Below are 21235 nucleotides of genomic sequence, written 5' to 3'. Positions count from 1 at the left end.
TGTCCAACGCTTCTAGTACTGGCTGAAATGCTATTCCAGCATTAAGTTCTTCCTTCACAGCTGACATCTTGGTATTTTGCCAATGAGGTTGTTCGTCAGTGCAGGCAATCTCACCCATAATGGAAATAAAGCCTTTTTAGATATATTAAATTGTCAACCAGTCTCTAGTAACTGTTGGTCATCTACATAAACAGCCTAATTTACATGACTTCATATGATTTAGGATTGTTGAGAATGATGTAAAAGAATACCCTGACCATATGTGTTTGATATTTCCCTGTTCAAGAACGCCAGATGGAGAAGTGTTTACATGTCTGGCATTTCTGAACTTCTGCTTTTTAAATAGTAAGATAACTTCAGAGTTACAATGCTATAAACAAATAACTGTAAATAGAATTACATAAAATCTGATTCACACATTCCAGACCTGACAAAGCTTCAAAAGCAACAGTCATAAAGCTGAGTTGAATTGGTCTATTCTGATTCAAATTTACACGATACTGTCTGGTCTCAGCATTGTGTGGACATTTAAGAGAGAGTTCGGGAGCTGGACACTGCATCTCCTGGTTCTAAGAGTCACAAATATGCAAAGCCCTTCTTCAAGACAGGAATTGAAGCTGCCCAGAATTTATGTGTTTTGTTTTTTGTTTTTTTTTTTTTTTTTTATTATGCCTCAGTGTGATATGCAACATTTTGGGAAATTCTGAAACCAAACCTTGAATTACTTCCAATTTGTCTGAGGGCTGATTATCTGGTGAGCAAATAATCAGCACTCACTGATGGTCGCAGGAGACAAAGTGATGTGACTCACCGTCAGCAGCAGATACTCTGCTAGAACAAGTATTTAGGCAGCCCAGGCTGGTAGCTTTGGCTAGGGTTATCTGTGTTGTTTCCTGGAACGTGGGTTGATAGCATGAGGAGGCATCTAATTACAAGACTATGAGAAAGCCAATTCTGGATTAACAGAGACGGAAAGTGATATGAATGGGAGAACTGTCACTCGGAGCATTATGGAGTTTTGAATATGCTCAGATGAAGTTGGCTTCACTCTTAAGAGGAGACTAGTTAATTGAGCCTGAACTTTTAATCTGTAGTTACCCAGGTCATCCTGCTGCTTCTGTTGCATTACTTCGTACAACATTAGCATTTTGATTCCCCTATGGAGTATAAAAGTCTACTGACCACGAACACCAGCAGGTCAGAGAGCTCCGCTCTTTAGCAGCTCGTGCACAAGTTGCCCAGGCGTGTCAGTTTAAGGGTGTTTATCATTGGAGCAAACAGTAAGATAGAAGATTAATGCAGTGCAAATACATCACTATGACAAACGCTCATGTTCTTTCCCCTACAAATTTTGAAGTTACCTTCAGCAATGGTGTCTGACTGAGGACACAGGGTAGAGCATACAGCTGCCTCACAAACAACCGGAGCTCATTCACAGTCAGCTGATTTTGACACTTTCCTCCTCCAGAGCGGTACCTGCAATTACACGCGACTCAACTTTGTTGGATGCCACTAAAAAACAAAACAAAATCTAAACTTCTCAAAAATCTGCTTATTATTTCTTGAAAGTCAAGTTTTACTCACAAATAATAGAATATTCAAAAGCATCCAAGCAGCCTAGGGCTTACATACATGGGAAAACTTAAGTTAGCTATAGCAGAATAAGCTATTGTTGAACATACTCTTTCATAATAAATAGTATTCTGGAACAACTACTCGGCCTTGGAAGAGCACTGGTTATTATGCAATAAAATTAGTCTTTTTTCCAGAACGCAAAGCAATTGTGGATAAACTATTCAGTTATGTTGCAATAGCTATTGTAGTAAGCTCTCCCCATGCCCACACCAAAAGAGAACAAATCCCAATTTTGAATGGGTTTTTTATTTACAGGTCATGTAGGCACTTCTGAAAAACCCTCTTTACGCCGAAATCATCATTTTCATTTTTATCTAAAAGCTTTGTATCAAATGAGTGGCTTATAAGTGTTAACAAATTGGCTAATATTAAAAATCTCTCTAAACTCAAGCCAATATTAACTAGGTCTGAGAGCCCTGAACAGAAACAGAAAGAAATCTCTTACAATGTTGGCTCCAATTTAATCAACAATATGCCATTTAAACAAAAGAGGAAAACAACACCCCAGCAGGATATGCCAGCATGACTGGAACGTGAACACTATAAAATACATTTTAATATGCTATTCTATGTTAAAAATAGGTATTTTTAAAGGATATGCAAGACCACATTGGGAGTTCCAAAATCCATAGTAAACTGAACAATAAAATGAATTCAAAGTCTGAGACACAACACAGGCTGTTTTATGGTCTACAATATTTTACTGTTTTGTGCGTAAGTTCTGCAGTATCTTCCAGGAAAAGGCACAATTTTTTAAAATAAATATTTATGTACATATACATGTGCACACACACATATACATATCTAAACTTCAAAACTGACTGTCACAAGATGTTTTTGATAACCAGAAATTACATGAGACTCAAAAAAACCCAAACCAAAACAATTTTCACTGAAGGAAAACCCATGTCCATCCAGGGTTATCAGTCATTAAGATCTCTAAGCATAAGGTCTCTAAACTCTTGGCGACTCTAAGCAGCAGCAAAGGCATCATGAGTTCCGGAGAAGGAAGGGGATGGATAGTGAGAACATCCCTTTGTACTGCCCTGCTGTTATACTGTTCCACTCCAGTGCCAGAGAGGAACGAGGGCAACACCGTCCTTTCGCCTGATTCAGCTGTTCACAGAATCATCTTCCAAACAGCATCTGTTGGGACTGCCTGTGACCGTAAGAACCAAAGGAAACGGGGGAGTACTGCATTTCTTCAGGTACTACAGAGAAGATGGTGAGCAAGAGTCACAGGATTTACTCCGGGAGACTGAGTGTCATCTGTCTTGGTCTCTTCTCCCCAGAACTGTTGTGTGCACTATACAGGAGGAGATCCTTGAGTATCTGACCACCATGATTAACAGGGATGACCTTTCCAGTCAAGTCTACTGCATGAGTCTTCCAAACTGAGGATTAGAACAAAATGCTCAGTCCATAAAGGAAAGTTTGTCAAAAGCATTAACCAAACTTCAGGCAGAATCCACAACCCTTCATAACCAATACATGGCAGTTGGTGCGATGAAGGCTGCCCAACATCCTGCAGATATGTGAAATTCACGTAGATGAAACTGTATTTGATATAACATGTATCAAGATTTTAAGCAGATTATTCTCCTCTTCGTACCTTCCTACATAGGTTATGAATACTCCCACCTTCACTCTTAAGAAAAAAAAATTATCCATCAAATAACATGGGTTTTTGAAACTAATTAAGAAGATATGCAACTGGACTTTCCCCAGAAATATGACAAAAAAAGATCAAAAGAGAAATGGTGAGAGAAGGGCTAGAAACACTTTTAGAGTATTGAGAAACACAAATGAGAAACGCAATCCAAGCACTGCCTTGATCCTGTGTAGTGCAACACTGGGTGGATTATTCAGAACCCATAATGCTGAAGGAGCCGGTAAGTACAGCTGTGAGAAAGGCCAATACAGGATCGCAGTGACAAAAGAACAGACCTAGTCAAGGAGATGAAGATAAAAATCGCTCCCTGCTCTTTCCTGGTCAAGCAAAGTCAGGTACATGTTAAGAGCAGTAAAGACTCTTGGAAGAGTCCGGCACAGAAGAGCTGGAAAGCGCCTGGCTGCTGCCCCGAGTTCATCACCAGGAGCCCTGAGCAAATACCAAGGATGGGAGAACACACGGAACAGGAATGCCAGAATGAGAAGAGGTGGCTCAACGCTAAATGAAGGAAGAGATTAGGGCTGGATAAATCCTTCAATAATGACATGAATCTCTGGGTTGGAAATTACCTATCTGGCAGAAATTGGGTCTGTTGGAGTGCTGAATTTTTCATTTCCTTTTTTTACGTTGCTGTGACAGAGGCTTCATCCTCTTGTGTTCGCAAGACAGTGAAGGTGCATTTTTATTAAGTCCTTGCTACAAAGACTTACACAATGATGAATTGGGGTTGTTCAGCCTGGGGAAAAGGAGCCTGAGGGGAGACCTTATCACTCTCTACAACTATCTGAAGGGAGGTCTGTAGTGAGGTGGGGGTCAGTCTCTTTTCCCAAGTAACAGGCGACAGGACTAAAGGGAACAGCCGCAAGTTGCACCAGGGGAGGTTTAAGATAGATGTTAGGAAACATTTCTTCACGGAAAGGTTTGTCAAGCATTGAAACAGGCTGCCCAGGAAAGTGGTTGAGGCACCATCGCTGTAGGTATTTAAAAGACGTGGAGATGTGGTGCTGAGGGATATGGGTTTAGTGCTCGATGATCTTTGTCTTTTCCAACCTAAACAATTGTATGATTCTATGACCAGGAAGGGAAATCACAGCTACAAAAATAATGTCTAAATAGTAGTTGAATATTTTGCTGCCAAAGTCCTTCAAAGTCAGCCATTAAAGTAATGCAAGAACCCAGGGAGTGACGAGCCACAGGATACCTGCTGAGGCAGGCAACATGCAGAACCCCCACACGTGCAGTTAGAGCAGCACAAAGGGCAACTGCTCTGACAAAGACCATGTTGTTCAAAGCAGCAGAAACAGGTCAAAGTTGTCCAGATGGGAAAAGAGAGAAACCGTTTTTCCTGAAGTACTTCATGCTATAAAGATTGTTGGACTTGAGCAATACTCCACGTATATAAACCCAAGATTTCCTCAGAAACCTAATCACCCCACGAGACTAGGTACAGCCATTGTAAGTCTGGGTGGAGAATCTGCAACAGACGATGGCAATTTGTGATCCCCAAGAGAAAGGCTAGTACATCGATACAGTCACCAACTGAGGCAATGAGGAGACCTGGCCTTGTCCTTCTGGATCTTCTGACTCCTTTCAACTCATTTCAGACATGGAAAGTGCTAGCAGGACCAGGCAGCCACACATCCAGTTCACAAAGAATGGATTACCCACACACTGTCCCATCTTCAAATTCCTCACGCAAATACCCTGTCTAAAAGATTTAACGTAAGTGCTGCCAAAGAAAGAGCAAGTATTTCTCAAAGATCTCGTACAGTATTCCCATCATCATCAGCTCAGGAAGTTAAGACACTTTATTCTTCCACAGGCATAAAGTGTAGCAAATATACTGACATATGCACCACTGACAGATTTTCAGTCCCCATGGCACAAAGACAAGTGGACCGTATCTTGTTGGGTGTTGCTTTGTCTCGAAATACCACACCAATTTTTCCTTTTGGTGAACATTAGAATGAATTTACTGCTCAACTGTCAAACACAGAGGAAGAAGAGATTGAAAACTCAGGATGTTTAACTTACTACATGCAGTAAAGGTGAATCTCCCTGTAAAAAGACAGCTCTCTTGGGAAGACAAAAAGATTGCTTTCAGTTTTAAGTCTTACAGAACACTGGCATCTATCACTTGGCACTGACATCTATCTTCAGCCGCTCAATTTTGTTGCGAACACATACAGTAACATTTACCTGGTTTGCCTTTTGCCATTAAGAAGCTGCTGTGCAACCGAGGCACATTTGTCTGCATCCTGCGTAACCAGTCTGAGGTGTCGCAGTAGATCATTGTCTGGAAACTTTTTCATTTCTGATTCTTCTATCAAAGCCTTAAAACTGATGAGACCTTTTGGGAAAGATACCAAGTTAACAAAAGTCCCCCCTTGTGATGGATTTTAAACTGTACGGCTGAATAACACAACACATTAAATATATTTCTATTTCAACTTCAGTTATATTTTATGTCAAAGTTATTTACGATCTAATCACACAGAGACAGCATAATTTTTAGGACTATAATGGCTAAAATACAAAAATAAAAAAGTTGCTAAGGTTCAGGAACTAAAACCTGAAAAATTAGCCATTTAAAATTATGCGTCGCAGACAAAAGGTAAGATACATACTTTTTTTATTGTTAATTTTTGCCTCCAGAGCTTCATTAACATTGGAAGCCCATTCGTTGTATGATTCCGCACGCATCTTTAACGCGTTCATCATTGGATAGAGCTCCTCCAGGGTATAGCGGTACCTACAAGTAGCACAGAATTCAAACTCTTCAGTAAAAACTAGGGGGGAGCAGGAGGGTGGAAGGGAGGGACATCAAGATGTGTTGGTCCATATGACACAGAAATGATCTACTACTCAGCAGGGTTATAGAATTAAGACCTGCAATCACACCATATTCCTCCTAAGACAATTTCAACGTTGCAGTTGCTTCAAAAAGTAATTTCCACATTGCAATTGAAGCAATTGGGAAATTGTCTTAGGACAAGCTACATTCACGTAGGACAAAGATGTAACAAACAACAGGAAAGGAAAGACGACAACAGGAAGGAAAGCTAACAAAAGCAAAAAAATATTACTGGGCAAGGACTGGATGTAAGGGATGATGACTTTGTTGCTATAAATAAAGAAGGAAACTAACTTATCCAGCAATTTTTGCCATTACAGAGCAAGAAGAGCTGAATGCTGAAAAGAAAGAGTCTTTGTACACGAGCACAAAAAAGGCACTTTGTTTTGGGGGCACTATATTTGCAAAGGACTGAGAGCAACAGAATACCGGGACTAGCACCATTGACAAAACAGAGTGGGCACGAGATTATCAAACCGCGGTATCTGCACGTAACAGTAAGTATGTCCAGAACACAGTATTTTTTGTTATCTAAAGCTTACCCCAGTTTATATTTGTAGGTGGGACAGGAACAGAGATCCTCGACATGGTACAAGCACACCAACAACCCAGGTTTACATGGACAGTAAACAGCAGACATGAAGCAGGTGGTTTTACACTTCAAGCACTGCCGCTCATCATCAGGAAACAGCTCAAAATTCACTCTCTCCGAGTCAGTCACTCCCTGCAAAAGAACATGTTACATCACTTCAAAGACTAACGAAGAGGTGATTATTCCAAGCTAAAACATCAGAAGCTAAATTTATCAAAAGAATAATGAAGTTTAGAAATAATATGTTAAAACCAGATAGACAGAAATCTTGGTTAACGAAAAATCTGCCATTCTGATTAAATTACTGAAAGAACAAATATTTCTTTAAAAGAGACATTCTGAACAATATTAAAGGGCAGATACTAAAACAAGATGAATGATAAATGATTCTTCACCCAAGTGGTCCTCTGAAATCAACAATGCTACTCAGGAAGGTACCATGTAGCTCTAAGCTGTTGACAACACAGTACAAGTCCCAGCGTGTTTTTTCACCGGTGTTTCAACTGTTCTTTCACTCACTATAATATTATTTCCTACAACTCACCAGTTTATCAACCTTCTCACGCAACCTCTTCTCATCTTCAATCATAATAGCCATGTCTTTCTGAACCGTAGATGCTACCACAACATCAAGATCATCTGCTTTAGAAGCCATTTTGCAGATCATCTCATCATGAGAAAACACACAGTAACGGTTTAGCAGACGGTAATGTTCCACACATTGGCGACCCAATGGTAGCTGCATTGAAAAACATTAAATAAATGAGGAGTTTATTTTGAAAATTACATTAAGATACTTTTTATGGTACTAACCAAAAACTATCTGCATAAAAGGCCAAGACAAGTCCTTCTAGCAACAATATTCATAATTCAGAATGTAAAACTAGAGAAATCAAGACCCTGAGTTCTTGTCAACCAGGACTGCTTGTAACTCTCTTACAGCGGACGCTGTGGATGCAAGTTGTTTAGCTGGGTTCTTGGGGGCAATGCGCTATCGGGAAGAGACCAATAATTAGGGGTAATGAAATCACTAAACCACAGTAGGCTCAGGAAAACCCAAGCTAAAAATACCCAGAGGCTGGGGAAGCGTCAAGGGAAGAGTACATACACATGCCCTGCTCTTACCACTCAATGGATGCCCCATCACAGGCAGGCGGCAGGGCACGCTGGACCTGTTTCTCAAACGATATGGCTGGTTTACGTAGGACACGAACTGCGCTGCAGCATGAGAAGGTGCTGACTCCATGAACCTTTAAAGTCCCTAACTAACCCCAGGCAGAGTAAAGAATTCGTTCTGAGCTGGGCAGGTTACTCATAGCTTTACTTTAAGGCTCTCCCTGGCCAGGCGGATAGCAATGTTAGATGCTGGTATGAAACTCAAGGAAGGACAAGAGGAAAAACAAACCCAAACCAACCAATATGCAAACACACTCACAATGCAGAAAGTGTTCTTCCAATTTCAGTCATCTCCTACTTCTAAATGATGTTTTTTTAAATCTATCGACATTTTTAGATGGACTACATTTACAACTAAGACCTTTTTGGAGGGGAAAAAAATCAGCAGTGAAGTAATCTGAAATATCAGTAGCTTCAAAGGATCTTTCTGAGATTAGGGAACACTCTGTGTCTGAGAAATCCGATGGGAAGGAGGAATGATTACTTGTAACTTTGGAGCAACTATCCTCCATCTGTTTTTATTTTAAAAAAAGACAAAAACCTTAATAAATTACTATGACCTAATAATTGTAATGTGTGCCTATCTCTGTTGTTTCAAATTAGCTGAGCAAAGCTTACTGGGAATAAAGTAGTGGTCTGTAAACCTTCCGTTTTCAATACTAAAACCTTTTGTTTCCTTGTCATTAAGGTATTCTTCCCTAAAAACCTACAGCACCTCTGCTATCCAAGAGGATGTACTCATGTCAGATGCAATTCGCCTTATTACTTTTTCCCCCAACAGGACCATCAAACTCTTTAACTCTTCTTAATGTGTGTTAAATGCATCATCCAATTAAATCACAGAAGTAGAAAAGTCCACGCTGGCTTTGTTTTTCAGCTGTAGAAAGCACCTCCTAGAGAATTCCCTCCCAGAAGAATTTCATCCCAGCTCTTGACAATTTGAATGGAATTGCAGGACACAAAAGGAGTAGATTCTGGCAGCACTGGTGCTTCTCATGTTTAGGCATGCACAGGACCTTGCTTACCTCCTGCTCTAAGTGATACATCAGCCCTAATGTACAATTTCAAACTGAACCTCAGGAATCAAATTCACTACATGAAAGAAAAACATTCTGCTTCCAGCAACAGGCTCCTTCCGAGTTGTGCATGAGCCGTAAGTTAGAGCTGTACATCAGCTAGGAACTACTTTGGAACTGCGTACTTAATGAAGATCTGGTTTTGGAACATACCCAATCAACTGTGCAGAAGTTCACAGCTTCAGCAAAATTGAAACCCTGATTGAAGCCACTGTGATAAGCTCTGGGAAAGGTGATCACAAACTCTCCAGCACACTGATTGGTTCGATAAACCTAGGAGAAGAGACAGACAAGCATTAGGTCAAACCTAAACAGAACTGGAGGCTCTGAAGAGAATATGGATTTCCAATTCCTAGTAACTTCTATGACGACTTTGGATAGTTTTAAAACATAAGCCCAAGAATTACAATGGGCATTTAGTAACTTGTCATATAAAACGCCAGAAAGCAAAGGGGTTCCATACCCGCACTCTCAGCCGTTTTAAGTCAGCTGTCTGTGCCTTTCGCACTGTGCTAGCTCTGTGCAGTTACGCAGGTAAAGCACAGGCAAGGCTCTCTTCAGTGTGCAGCGGAAGGGGAAGAGAAATTTGGAACCAACTCAAAAGTTCATACTGCTGTAAATCTAATACTTTCAGTGCTATACAATCAGCACAAAAGCAGGCAGGTCTTCCTGCATCCTTCAATTTTGGAGTCTCTCACAGCATAGTAGATGTTGTGCAAAATATGCACCACATATTTTGCCACTTTTTCCAGATTTTCCTTTAAGCCCCAAGGTCAGCTAGTCAAAAGCTAATTAAATTGTAAAGGGACATAATTCCCATTAATAATCTAGTATGGAATACGATGGAAACAGATGAAAAATGTTTTGAAATACCTAAGAATCCAGGAAAACTAAGAGGATGTGGATGACAAATAAAGGAAGAATGGGGTTTGGTCGCTTGCCAGAAACTCTATGCCAGTAAAAATTGTGTCTGGTTAGACAGACATACAAAGAGCTCCTGCCATTGTTTCAAAGGTCAAGACTAAACTTTCTAGCTGAAAGACAGAAATAGAAATACACTAAGGTGGATGTCCAGAGAAGAGTTTGCCAAGCAATTCCAAAAGCGATGGTTCCATTGCCCATCTGTTCATACTGGCACATTAGACTAGACAAGGAAGATACAACACACATGGAAACTACCACACCATCTCTGTAATAAAAGTGGCTTCAATCATCAGCACAAATGAAAGAGGGTTGGGTTTGGGGGAGTAGCACAGGAGTCCAACAACATACAGGCACTCCGTGGGCCATCAAAGTATTCGGGTTCATTATGGTGACAAGTTGGTGCAAGAGATCTGGCTGAGATTCAAATAGCTCTGGAGCAAGCTTCTTCATTACATCCTCCAGCTGTTCAGCTGCATACCCTGGGGCTCCATACCACGTTTTAGGCTCCCCCCTGCAAGATTATTAAAAAAAGTTAAATATAAGCAATCTTTTAAGTTACATTTTCACTATTCTGCTTTAATACACACCATGTCAAAAGAAGGGTATACCACCAGGAAGGAACGCAAAGATTATGTACCTTCCTGAATCTTCACATTTTACACAGGTCCCTCCTCCAGGCCTAAGTTTTTAACTGCTTCATTTCTGAGCACCTACTTAAAGTAAACTTGGGGGAAAAAAAGACTGAAGAAGCCCTCAGTGAAGTTCTGTTGATTTCAGAATAACTTCAACACATAAGCTGTTTGTCTTTTACCATGAACATAAACTCCCTCTTGGATCTAACAACCAAAGCCAGTTCTTTCTGTCTTGTGCATAATTGCCATAAATAGCAGCTAGGGATTAAGCTTCCAAATTACACAAAAAAACATCAAGAAAAAAAAATAATCCATGTCTAGAGTAGGAACAAAGAACTTTTAGCAACAGCTTAACCCAATGCAAGCCAGTTCAGAAAATTAAGGTTATGCAGATGTGTTCCAGTAGATACTGTTCCAGGTTTACAATGAAGCTGGCTCATTGCAGTACAAAGATGAAAATGCATTGCAATCCCTTATAAAAAACAATGTTAGGAAAGGTATTTAGAAAAGATGATAACAGACAAATCACCTTCTCCCAAGACTCCTGAATAGCTGACAGCATAAAGCTGACCCAACAGCGATCTTATTTTCCATAAATCACAGAGCAGTTTGGAGGATTCCAGAAGAAAAGAGTGAAGCATGTATCCAGAAGCATATCCCTCACACCTAGGAGCTTACTCCTGTGCTCAAACAGCACCTCTGTCATGGTGACAAGGACAGTTAGCAGGAGGGACCGAGGAAGGGCAGTCACATTGGTATCGCAAGGAGAAGCACAAGTAGAATTGTCACTATGCAGTGTTAAATGACTATGCAGCCTTGGACCTGGTCGTCATCATAGAACAATTCTATGAATTCATGAAGACCACCCACAGGTGCAACTAAAAACTGTCCTGTGTCCTGACACAATACTGGGTTAGTCAAGAATTCTGCTCCTTTATACCTGTCAGTGCCAAGGAATGGATGACAGCAGTTACGAACTATGCTAAAACTTGGACCAGGATAGTGGTACCAGGGGTCTCTGGACTTCAGGAGAACAGTAAGAGAGAAAGACAGAACTCTAATGGATGTGTTAAGGTGTCAGCCTTATGAAGGCAGCAAGCCGCAGAATGGATGAACGTGACAGTTCTTTCTGCACTGCTACCCGACAGCTCCACATTCCTGCCTTTAGCAGTACTAGCATCAACGATGGTAATTCTTCCTCTGACCAGGAGGGACAACTTATTTATTCGCAAACATCTTCAGAAGCAAAGATTTGGTGTTTTGTTTTTTTTTCCTTTTACCATTTCAAGAACTAACACAGGATTTGGAGTCTATTGCCTTCAACCCTATGAAAGGACTGCTGCTGTTCATTTGGGACTATCTGCTCAGAATACTGTACCAGGATACAAGCTCCTTCAAGGCACAAGGGAACACTGAGGATGGACATGCCAACCCTAGTATTTCACAAGAATGAGTCCTGCCTTCTGAAGTCTTCTCAGAGTTTGGAGCATTGTCTCTTCAGTGGCAGGTTGTTAAGATTGATTCCTCTGGCCAAGAACAGTATTAACCTCAACTACACATTGCTCTCAAATAGGCTAAAACACCCAGACTTAAACCTGAGGAAGGGAAATATAGAAGAATATCAGCAAATGAAACAACAAGATGTCAATTACTTTCCTGCTGGAAGAGAAATAAATTAAAAGCAAATAGGGCAACTTCCACGTGCGCCTGTGAACGTGCATGCACATATACATACACGTGTATGCACTTACACATCTTTCTGTCCTTGATTGCAAACACTAATGCAATTGGGGGCAAATTATGGAGGACACAATGCCACTCTAGCAACACTGAGGGAAGATATCCTAGAAAAAGTGAAGTTTCTACCCCAAACAAAAAAACCTCCTCTCCTTCCCAGTTTTCAGCGTGACTGAAGACCCAGACAAAAACAAAGCAACAAATGACAAGGAAGATCATTTTTACAATGTAATCCTGACCATGCATTTAGACCCACTCAAACATTTGTTTTAATAATGTCAAGTACTAAGAAAGAAACTGAATTAAGTCACTGACTACAGCAGCAGCTATTTCAAGGAGCAGCAATTGAAAACCATCCAAAAAGACAACCTACTGAATAGTAGCTGGGATGCGGTTTTACCATTTTGCTGGAATACTTACGTGAACAACGAAAGGGAAAGAGATTGACAGGCTTCAGGAAGAGTGACAAGAACAATTCAACCTCCTGAAAAGCTGCTGTAAGGTGGGAAGTTTAAGAAGTTCGATCTGCATAGAATATCAAAGACGTGGCAAAGATCTGTCCTGATTACAGTTGACAAGTGTTTGCTTGATGAGAAGATTTATGACAGAATGACCTATCTAACAGACAAAAAAATATGCAGGATCCTACCATTGTTAGTTGAAGCTAGATGATTTTTAAAAAAAAACTTGCATGGATTTTACTTTGACATTGAGCATAATAAAACATTTGATGGAGTATCTGCTGCATCTCTCATGGATTTTTTAAAACTGGGAATGGATGTCTCTTTCCAAAATATGACCTCTTGCACAAAAGCAGATCAATGCAGGAATCACACTGTGTGAAATTTAACCCTGCTGCTACAGGATTGCAAGTTATTCTGGCCTGAAGTCTATGGATCTGGTTTTCATCTTCTAATTAAAAAGGGGAACGGGGAATAAAAGGGAGATTGCTTCTCAGGCTGAGTTTATTCCTCAAACTCACCAATGCAGATAGTTAATCGAATAGCTCCAGTGGTCTTCTATATGCCAACAAAATGAAGAAAAGCACATTCCTACGTAGAGCCAGGGTAATTTCATTCCACATATGTCTGCAGTGATGTGAGCAAGAACAGACTGCTCCATCACAGGCATGTTGTTTAAATTCCAGCCACTATCAAGGTATTCCTGAAAATTGAACAGAACAGTCACAGGTTTACACAACAAGAAGTAAAAAACCCAAGAAGGTAAAACTGCCAAAAGAGAAACAGAAGAAAAGCATCCTTCCCAACTGAAAACCGTAAGAAATGGGGCAATGAATCAAAGAACAAAACTGCCATTTTCTGTGCTCCTTTCACAAACCTTGTATGACATGCTTTGTTAAAATGAGACTTTTTTTTTATTTTGGAAGTTATTTATTAACTTCTAGAATAAACCTGTGGCTTTTAATGCCCGATCACAGTAAATTTTATTTATTCAAAACTCTGATGTAACTCTCTTCTTCAACTACTGTGCCCAATACACCAAAAAACCACTTTGCAACCCCATTCCATTATTATGCTTTGAACCAGAGACTTATTTAAAGAAGAACTGCAATACAAACATACACAGTGAACTAACAAAGACCTACCTCTTCTTCTGGTCTAACTTTAAATTTCCCACCCCTAACTGGGAAGCCACTGCCAAATTCCTTTGAAGCAATATCAGCTCCATATTCTACTGTCACATCCTCTTCAATGGTACTAACAAGTCTCCAGAATTCTTTTTCAACCAGCTCAGTGGGGACCATCTAGGTGAGAAGAAAAACAAGGAGTTTATACTGAGGAATCAGTACATAAAAAGCATGTGCATGAAAGCTACCTCAGGGAGGAACCTCCATCAGCTTGAAACATTTCCCCCTTTCAAAACCATTTCAACAAGAGGAAAAAAAAAAAAAAAAAAAAAAAAAAAGCAGCAGAAATGTGGTTCCACCCAGGACATGCTGCTGCTTTGTTCTCTCAAGAATGGGTGACAGTTAGAGAGTATTCTCTTCCTTACAGACACTTCTTCAAAAGTGGAAAAAAAAAAAAAAAAAAAAAAACACAAAACCCAAAAAAAACCCAAGAAGGCAGCAGAACAAAAAACCATGACACCAGCAAGAACAAGGATTCATCACTGACATAAATGAGAACCTCTGATTTGGGATTTCATCCCGTTCAAAACCAGAATTCCCATCCCCCCTCAAAAGTTACATATTTTAATTAAGCACAAAAAAATGAAATCAACATTATGGCATCAGGATGAATACACGAACATACATGTACTGGCATGTTAAAATAGTCTGACTTGAATGCATCTGCCATTTCTCCAAACGTGCGAAGTGTATAGTCTCTTGCTGCTTGTTCAAAACCAAATGCTTCTTGAGGCTTATTACACTCCTGCAATTGAAGAGATAATTACTTCTATAATGTATTAATAAGACAACCGGTGCTCAGATTTTACACAGATGGGCTATTACAGCATCTGACGGGTAAGAAGGTAGGACACCAGACCAAAATGAGGTCTGTCCCATGTTGCACAAAATCAGAAGAAGAAACTACTCTGCTTAACTCACCAGATCACAATATTTATTTATTTATAAATCTACATAAACATTAATTAATATGGCTAATTTCTCCTCCCTCTAGCAGAGCTAAGCAAAAAAAAAATAAAAAAGAGACCCATAGATCTCCACACTGAAGCACCCAGTGAAACTCAAATTTTAAATACAGAGGAAAGACTCCAATTAAAATCCAATGTATTTATTCTTTAAAGGCACATCAATTTTTGGCTCCAAAATATTAAGTGATAGCTTTCCAATTTGAAGTATGCCCAGTATTCATTTTAGTTTCACCCTCAACTTGTTTGCACAACCTTAAGTAATAACAAATTGCATTTTCAACCCCTAGGATCAAGTTAAAAAAAAAAAAAAACAACAACAAAAAACAAAATAAAAAATAACCTCCATTCTAACTTTTACGGTTTGTCGGATTACCTGAGCCAAACATTGGGGGCACCTCCAGTCCCCTTTGGGAACATCATGAAGGGGCGGAATTAAACAGAAAGTGTGGTAACTGTCATCACAGCCATCACACAACAGGAGACGGTCCTCATCGTTACCACTGCCACATAAGAGACACACATACAAATCCACCTGCAACAAAAAAATCGCCAGAGTGGGAATTTGAGCACTTAAGGTAAGCAGTTTGGTAATTCAGTCATCTGTCACACTTGCCAAAACTTATTTTTACTTTATCTCTGAAATGGAAATGAGACAAGCAAATACGAAATATTTATGTAAAAGTTTAAATAATCCCCCCTCAGTAATTTAAGGAAGGACAACAAGAGTTGCAAGCCCTTCCACGCATTTTTTTCCAAGTGACAGAAGACCTGATTCAGTGGCCAGGACAGTTTACATCAGCAGTGCTGTGTACTTGGTGGGTATAACGTAACACCCGCTGGTGGCTCAATAACCCTTTTTCTCACTGCTCTCACATGCAGCCTGTGTGCACAGATCCTCCTCTGACACCAACTGTTTGGAATCTCAGAAGAGAGAAAGAGGTTCCTCTTGATCATAGAAGGTTTGGGTTGGATGGGTCCTTAAAGGTCATCTCGTTCCACCCCCCTGCCCTGGGCAGGGACACCCCCCCCAGCCCAGGTTGCTCAGAGCCCCGTCCAACCTGGCCTTGAACACCTCCAGGGATGGGGCAGCCACAGCTTCTCGGGGCACCCTGCGCCAGGGGCTCACCACACTCAAGAGTAAAGAATTTCCTCCTAATATCTAATCTAAATCTGCCCTCTTCCAGTTTAAAAGCATCACCCCTCGTCATATCGACACTACCCGACAAAGAGTGCCTCCCCCGCTTTCCTGTAGGTCCCCTTTAAGGTGCTGGAAGTGGCTATAAGGGAGTTTTTATGGGAGCGTTCCTCTTTTGCCCCAGAGATACTGGCCAAGACCTTCATTTTAATTTGGAAAGGCACCGGCTTCCCAGCAGAGCTATGTGCTCTGGCAGGGGGGCAGCTGTTAAAGACCTCTGATGGAGGTTTCACACAGCAGCTACTGAGCCCCAAGGAGAAGGTGCCGGCACTCCAAATGTGGAAAGGGTTGTCTGCTGCCTGTCCTACACTCCACTTCAATAGCAACAGACTGGCAGGCTCTTCTCAAATACAGAACAGAGCTGTGAGGACAAGCAGACCCTGTTTTCTTGTGTTGTTAAAAAAAGCAGCCGCATCTCCTGCTCCTCACCACAAGATTCTTTTGTTTGAGGGTGGAGGTGTCACGCTTCTAGTATTTGCACATTTCATTCTCAGGTATCTAGCTATGGGTGTGGATTAAACAAAGAATATGTTTGGTTTTAGGAAGGACCTGAGCAGTGGAATGGACAGAAAGAATCTCAGTATCAACTTCTCAAAAGTGATACAGTTTGAGTTTTTTTTTAAGGGGGGGGGGAGGGGGTGGGTCCTGCTGGAGCAGGAACAGGGTTGGTCTTTCAAGAAGCATTTGAACAAAGCTTCCAAGCTGGTGCTGAAATTGTGGAATAAGCAGCAAATCTGCTGGAGAGCTGTGTGCCAAAGCTCGCATGAAGCTCCCTCAAAGTTAAGGAGCAATGGGGAGAGAGATCAGCTCACAGAATAACTGCTTCTATTTGGATTCTTCTTTCAAAACACTTATTTGGAGACTGTACCTTGGAGGCAGAAAAGAAGTTACCTTAGTTATAGACAGTGAAATTTAACTATCCTGTTATTTTCAGCTTTGTAACAGCACGAAGCTTTAGGAGTATGTATATTCCAGCAGGCACAGATACTGCTTTGTGTCGATCACAGGGTTACATGAAGAATACGTAAGAGTCCTTAGTGTGCCACGAATGCTGTGAGATTTCACTACGCACCCATGAGAATCCCAGAAACACCTACAATCAATATGAAGCAGCAGGAAGGCAGGGTGTACTCACAGCATTAGTGGGTTTTTTAGATCGGACTTTGGATTTGTCTTTCTCTGGCTCCCCAACATGTTCTCTCTTCTCAGGAAGTTTCACTGTGCTATGCATTTCCTTTTCTGGCACAACAGAACAAAAAATGAGGTTATTACAAAATATTTTGATGTTTAGCATTACTTTTTATTATTTATTTTATCTGTTATTACTTGTTAGACTGCGTCGCTCCAAGCGATTTGTTGAGCTACTTGTTATCCCATAGACACACTTGTTTTAGTTAAGGCAAGATCGGAACACCTGCAATGCCTACAGAAGCCGCTATGATTAGACATCACGAGCTAGCAATGACTATCACAGCCCACATTTTTTGAGTGGGTATTTTAAATCCCACTGAAATTAAATTACGAGTATCTTCATAAGCTAAGATTTTGTTTCCACGTGGTGTTAACAAATGTGATTGAATTACTTCATCAATTTTACAGCAGCACGTCCCAGGGAGACAGGAAACAACACTACAGCTTCCTGCAATGACCTTCACACTTCAGTCTCTCACAGCGGTAGCTTCCACAAAAATGTATCACCAAAGATGAACGCGCAGCAGAAGTGGCCCGACAGAGAAGCAGTTCCTCTACATTCTTACACTCCTACCTAATTTGGGCACGCCTCTACTCAAATCTTCATTTCCGACATCATTAAAAAAAAGCCACACACCCAAACGCATACAACGGAGTGTGAAGAATCTCAGGGCTCTGGTGCTGAAGACAAGGGGGCAATGAAGTTCTTGGCTAAAATTACAGGTGAACTAGTGACCTTTACTCATGAGACAATCTGAAGCATTTCTTGGACTCCAAGAGCGAACAAAGATATTGAAGAGAAGAATGTCTGCATCTATCAGAAATTTAAGCATTAAAAAACTCTCTAGAGCTTTTTCCTTCTACTCTTCAAGGACAAAAAAAGAAAAGAGGTTAATGCCTAGAGACACTCCTTAAAGAAAAAAATTATCAAACTAAATAAGACCACAATCTAAATATGTTCTTGGGGAAAAAAAAAAAAAAAAAAAAAACAACCAGATTTTGAATGAACAAAGGACACTGACAAACTGCTTAGTTAATTTCAATTAATAAGTAGCTGCAAATGGTTCCTCCAAAAATTATTTGTTAACAAGCTTATTCTTCTGCTTGATGGCATTAAACATTTCTTCTCAGTCTGAAATTGTTATTCTTTAAGGACCGATAACAGACTTGGGACTAGTGACAAAAGCAATTAAAAAATCATATTATGGGAACTGCGTCATTAAGTTCACAACTTACTAGCTTTTGCCTTCATGAATTTCATTTCCTGATTTCAAAATTCAAATTCTTGCCTGAAATCCGATACATTCTTAAATGAGGTTCCTCTATTTAAAGCTAGTGGATTGATGCTAGCTATTTCAAATACAAAATCGAAATACAGCTCAAATCTCATTTGTGATTGCTCCATAAGGAACACTGGAGTTTAAACAAGTAGATTTTTTTTTTCCAACTCCAAATATCTTCTCAAACTCAACCACTTACAAAACCAACAGAAAGATTTCAAAGCCATAAAAGAACTTCTACAATAAATTCCAATTTAAAAATGAAGTTAACAGAAGTTCGTTTGTTTGTTTTTTAAATACTTTGAATTGTTCCAACTGCTGAATTTAACTCTGGTCTTAAAATGCGTTTGTACAAAGTAACAGAAATTGCATTCACATTTTGTTTTGCTCCCCACTTGCTACTCACCATTTTCACACTTGGGAGGTGCACATCCCATTCGACGTCTCAAATTATGAGTTCTGGCTTCTGGAGCGTCAGATTCAGTTTTAATATTGGTTGCCTTAAAAAAGAAAAAAAGGGGAAAAAAAAAAATCAGCAATGTGCTTAGATGGCACACTTTGGTTTTACGCTTGTGTTTGGGAAAACTCTCACTGTCATCTAAGTTCACGGCTGCTTGCCCAAGTACCGACCAGCGATTCCGGAACATACAGCTGGCCACGGCACGGCCACGGCACACAAGGCTGCAGGAAAGGCTGTGCACCGGAGAGACCCAACCTGCCCTCAACTCCTCCCGCCCCTCAGAGCTGCTCTGGCTCCGAAGAAGGGAAAAGGCTGATGTCCAACACGCAGCGTCCTAACAAGAGAGTGCCTATTAACATCTAAATAATTCTCTGCAAGTCTCTGCAGTTGAGTAACTTTGGCAACAGACCTTGCAAGGTTTGAAATATACATTTCAATACCTGCAAGAGCTGAGAAAAGGAGCAGGGGAAAAAAAAAAAAAAAGACAATTTTGACTTCCTAATTAAAAAAGAAAAAAATATTTCTGCACACAATCCTTAATCCACTCTGATAAATGCCAAGAGCACACTGCAAAGGTTCAGAGAACAACCTGATGTGAGACATAAAACACTGCATTAAGGTACAATGGAGGTCTTAAAACTTGTAACCTGACTTGTTCTAGGAAAAAGCGAGGTAGAGGGAAGTCAGAGAAAGACTTTGAGGACTTCATTTAACTCAAAGAACTATTTTATACTTGCAAATGAATAAATCTAAAAAGGCAACCTGAATTTCTGAAATACTTCTATTCAATTTTTTAAAAAAAGAGTTCAGAGAGAACTAACACATGGAACAACCTGGAGAGATTTGAAAGGAAATCCTACAAAAAGCCGATGCCAATAACGATACTGTGTTTTCAGTTTGATTTCAGTGGAACTTGATAAGAAGCAAAGGAGTAACGAACTTTGGGCTTTCATAGATTTTCTTTTACTCTTGAGAAGCAGAACATACTCTGGTCTTCTAAGCAGGGAACTCAGTCGGCGTATCATGCAGCTTTCAACACAGAATAACGTTTTGCCATTTAATTCCTACATTTCTTCCCTGAAGTTTTGAGACTGCAGGAGAACAATTCTCAAATCCCTCAGGGTAAAGATGGGTTTCTCCAACACTGTATTTTTTAAGCCCAGTTTCTTAAGGAAATGAGGTCATGCAACCACTCTCTTGCTACTCAGTCAAGTCAATCCACTATCAACCACTCCCTGAACCCCAAATAATGGCACCTGTTGGCCCCGCTCTAAAAGCATGACTCAGGTATTCGAAGGGGCAAAGTTTGTCATTCTGCTTGGGGATTTTTTTGTAGGCTTGTTTGTTTTGGATTTTTAGAGAGGTGGTTTTGACATTATTACCCCTTTACTTTTTGTGTTCCCTTTGTCCAAATGACTGTTTCCATGAGATCAGGCAGAGGTCCCATTGCTTAAAACGCGCAAAAAAAATGACATCCATTATATTTAATACTACTGGATCAGGCTCAGCTTGCACTGATCCTCAAGCAACGCAGTGACAGATGCCCCATCTTCTGCATCTTTAACTTCTACCGGTTGAGTCCGTATTCTGTGCTTAAGCCTATATTTAGCTTCACAAGAGCAGCTCTTTTTTTTTTTTTTTTTGCCTGAGCCTTTTATCTTATCAATTCATCTCACTTTTATTTCCGCAACTTTGTTCCGGACTTTTACACTTATCTTTTCTACATCAAGCATCTAAATCCTTTGCGTCTCAAAACCAACCTATGACTGTCATTGCCCTTTTCCTTTCTAATTATAAACATTTTCTCTTAAGTGTTTACTCACCAGGTAGGAAAGGCCAAGGTAAAACTGTATGTCTTAAAATTGCAAACTAACATTTACCCCACAGGTTGTATTTTTTGCTGGTAAGAATAATTTACAGTACTTTCCTGCAGTTCACCTATTTTAAAGGTTTGTAGTAGACGGTTAGCCTTTGAAAAGCAGCAAATTTCAAACTGGTAAACATGAGAATGAACTTAGGTTTGACAATTTAAGACACTGACAAATCCTTGTATATCTCATTAGAGCAAAAAGTCGAGACAAATTTAGCCAAACTTTACTACTTTGCAACCAGGTCAGCACAAAAATCAACTGTACTTGTAGCTTCAATGTAGAATAAACAGGATTTAATCAACTTAGATGACTTTGCACTGAAAC

At 40.1% G+C, this 21235-nt stretch overlaps 1 protein-coding gene across 1 annotated transcript in view; it reads right to left on the bottom strand.

Moving 5' to 3' along the window:
* The window catches only part of KDM5B (lysine demethylase 5B), a 59021-nt gene that overhangs the window by 15174 nt on the left and 22612 nt on the right, over positions 1–21235 (bottom strand). Inside the window, exons 6-18 of the mRNA XM_082494619.1 lie at positions 18987–19080; positions 17245–17348; positions 15288–15446; positions 14572–14691; positions 13905–14063; positions 13281–13462; positions 10278–10440; positions 9159–9278; positions 7298–7492; positions 6704–6885; positions 5935–6059; positions 5507–5657; positions 1362–1476 (exon numbers count right to left, since the gene is read on the bottom strand). Coding sequence (XP_082350745.1) covers positions 1362–1476; positions 5507–5657; positions 5935–6059; positions 6704–6885; positions 7298–7492; positions 9159–9278; positions 10278–10440; positions 13281–13462; positions 13905–14063; positions 14572–14691; positions 15288–15446; positions 17245–17348; positions 18987–19080 — 1869 coding nt within the window. The remainder of the gene's footprint in view (positions 1–1361; positions 1477–5506; positions 5658–5934; positions 6060–6703; positions 6886–7297; positions 7493–9158; positions 9279–10277; positions 10441–13280; positions 13463–13904; positions 14064–14571; positions 14692–15287; positions 15447–17244; positions 17349–18986; positions 19081–21235) is intronic.

The sequence above is a fragment of the Vanellus vanellus genome (assembly GCF_965231255.1).
Source record: "Vanellus vanellus genome assembly, chromosome: 23".
Classification (NCBI taxonomy): Eukaryota; Metazoa; Chordata; class Aves; order Charadriiformes; family Charadriidae; genus Vanellus; species Vanellus vanellus.
Note: the sequence above shows the minus strand (reverse complement) of the source record. Positions and strands in the feature narration are given on the sequence as shown.